This window comes from Echinops telfairi, unplaced genomic scaffold, assembly GCF_000313985.2.
Source record: "Echinops telfairi isolate 266 unplaced genomic scaffold, ASM31398v2 ScPeMD7_7469;HRSCAF=8507_0, whole genome shotgun sequence".
In the NCBI taxonomy this organism is placed as follows: Eukaryota; Metazoa; Chordata; class Mammalia; order Afrosoricida; family Tenrecidae; genus Echinops; species Echinops telfairi.
Genome location: NW_022111372.1, coordinates 18,741,356 through 18,743,971, shown reverse-complemented (window position 1 = coordinate 18,743,971; position 2,616 = coordinate 18,741,356). Strand labels below are relative to the sequence as shown.

General features: G+C 36.0%; 1 protein-coding gene across 1 annotated transcript in view; it reads left to right on the top strand.

Annotated features, from left to right (window-relative positions):
* LTN1 (listerin E3 ubiquitin protein ligase 1) overlaps positions 1-2,616 on the top strand; it is a 90,204-nt gene that overhangs the window by 62,424 nt on the left and 25,164 nt on the right. The window contains exons 22-24 of the mRNA XM_045284657.1: positions 766-979; positions 1,425-1,659; positions 1,983-2,057. Of these exons, the coding sequence (XP_045140592.1) occupies positions 766-979; positions 1,425-1,659; positions 1,983-2,057 (524 nt within the window). The remainder of the gene's footprint in view (positions 1-765; positions 980-1,424; positions 1,660-1,982; positions 2,058-2,616) is intronic.

The window sequence follows — 2,616 nt, the reverse complement described above, 5'->3', positions numbered from 1 at the left end:
CACACATGTTGGTGTGCTGCTTCCATATGGGCTTTGTTGCTTCTGGGCTAGATAGCCGCTTGTTTACTTTCAAGCCTTTAAGTCCCCAGACGCTATAGATCTCGATAGCAGGGCACCATCAGCCTTTTTCGCCACACTTACTTATGCACACATTCATCTTCAGCGGAAAACACGGTTTTGACTGGATCTTTTCATTGAAAGCACCATAACAAGACTAAAAGCACATACTGCCACCACCCACTGATCCCAAAGACGCTGAAGCACATTTTGTTGGGAATAAGCTGATGTATATGAACAGCAACCCCAGTAGCAATACTTTTGGACTTAGCCTCCTACATTAAGGTGAAGCAAATTCAGAGGGGGTTAATTATCTTTTTGTGGGTTCTCAGACAGCATATCAGCTAGGGTTTGAAATTGATTCTCTGTTTTACGTACTGTGAGCTTTGACAGCTAACGGTTTTAATTTTACTTCATTTGAGCCTCAATTTTGGTATTTTAATGTGATGAACATAGTACCTAGCATGGAGGATTACTGAAGGATTAAATATTTGATTTTAAAGTGTCTGACTTGGAAATGGTAGCTGATACTATTTTCTTTAGTAATTTTAGAAGTGAAAAGGCATTTGATTTAACGCAAAATAATTCTCCTGAGACTATATGCCTTAATTGCTTTTAATTCTAAAATTTGGAAGAAAAGCCACTTATTATTGTATTGATTTGTGTTCCCATTAATACCTAATGGTTTGATTTTTATTATTCCTTTAGACAGCAAGCAAGAATCGTGCCTTGTATTTTGACCCTCTTGTACAACTCTTTGCCTATGTCAGCTGTGGTTTGGCCTGTGACCTCAGTGTGTATTTTGATTCCAAAAATCTGAGTACCATTGGCAAGCTTCCTGAAAATCTGATCAATGAATGGAAAGAATTTTTTTCCCAAGGCATCCACAATCTGCTGTTACCTCTTTTGATGACTGTTACAGGCAAGTGAAAGAAGGATTAATAGCGAGATTCGGGGAAAAGTCTTGAGAATCTCAAACCTGAAATTGGACATTTCAGTCAAACAGCACTGAGCAGTAAAGAGCCAGAGAGGTAGCCTGGCTGCTCAGAAGACCACATATGCTTTGGCTTTACGGAGAAGAATCAAAAGACAGCAAGATAGTCAGTGACCATTGCAAATTAAAATAATAGTGACTCAGATTGCCTGAATAGAGAATGTACAATCTGAACCTCTCTTTTGACTACTTGTGGTTCTTTTTCAAGGATGAAAAAGAAGTCACTAAACAGTTAAGATTGAAATATAGATTGGCTTCAAGTATCTTTTAGGAGTGCTGTAATATGTGTCTCATTTTTTATGCAATTGTATTGATTATAAATCCAGCTATATCACTAACTCCTTTTGGATGTGTTTCTTTTTATCACTGGTAGAAAGCACAGATTCATCTGAAACATCCTTTCAGAATGCAGTGCTGAGGCCCATGTGTGAAGCATTAACATATATGTCAAAGGATCAGCTGCTGAGACACAAACTCCCTGAGAGATTTGTTGCTGGCCAAGAAACAAACATACTGGAACATCTTCAGACTTTGCTAAATACATTGACCCCGTTACTCCTTCACAAAGCTAGACCAGTACAGATTGCTGCTTATCATATGCTCTACAAGTAAGAGTTTTTCACACTGAATTAATGCTATGTTGGTCTAAAAAAAATTGGAATGTCTATTTAGTCCTAATTTTTAATTATTAAGAAAAGGCAGTGAAAAAGGAGAGCAAACGTGGCCGTCCACCTCAATGACAGAGAAGCAAAATTAATTGTTCTTTTAGGTCACTCTGGTCCTTGAAAATACTACTTCTAGGTTGGCCTGGCCAGTTGGTTACATCAGAAAAAAAATCATTATAAAATAAGAGACTCATTACCGAGTAAGTATTGATCATTCTGCTCATGATTTAGCAATGGATAATTGACGCTAGTGTTCTAATTTTTAGATTGATGCCTGAATTACCACAGTATGATCAAGATAATTTAAAGTCATATGGAGATGAGGAAGAAGAGCCTGCCCTGTAAGTTTTTTTTCCCCTTAATAATTTGTTTTATTAAATTTTTATAATTCACTTCATCTTGGAGCCCCGAGACTACACAGTAAGTCTAAATTTTGAATATTTATTAATTCAACAGATAAATTCTTTTACAGGTGATCTGTAAGATGTAAATCAAATCTCGAGTTGATACAAAAAGATTATTTATATCTCTTAATTGTTCCTAAATCATATTTATAGTTTGTTAAAACTCTCTTTAGCTACATGGTTGCCTTGGAAAGATTGTATCAACTTTTAGAGAAAGACTTGTATGGTTAGGTAGACATTCCAGTGAGAGAAGACAACTTAAGTTATGGAAACAGCATATGCAGAGACACTGAGGCATGAATGTTCATGAAGTCACCTGGGAATGTTGAGTTTAACATTTAACATATTTGTTTATTGTCAGTATCTTCCTCCTGTAGAATATTCATTCTTATAAATGTAGGAATTCTTTTTTTTTTTTTTTTAACATTTTATTAGGGGCTCATACAACTGTTATCCCAGTCCATACACACATCAATTGTGTAAAGCGCATTTGTAC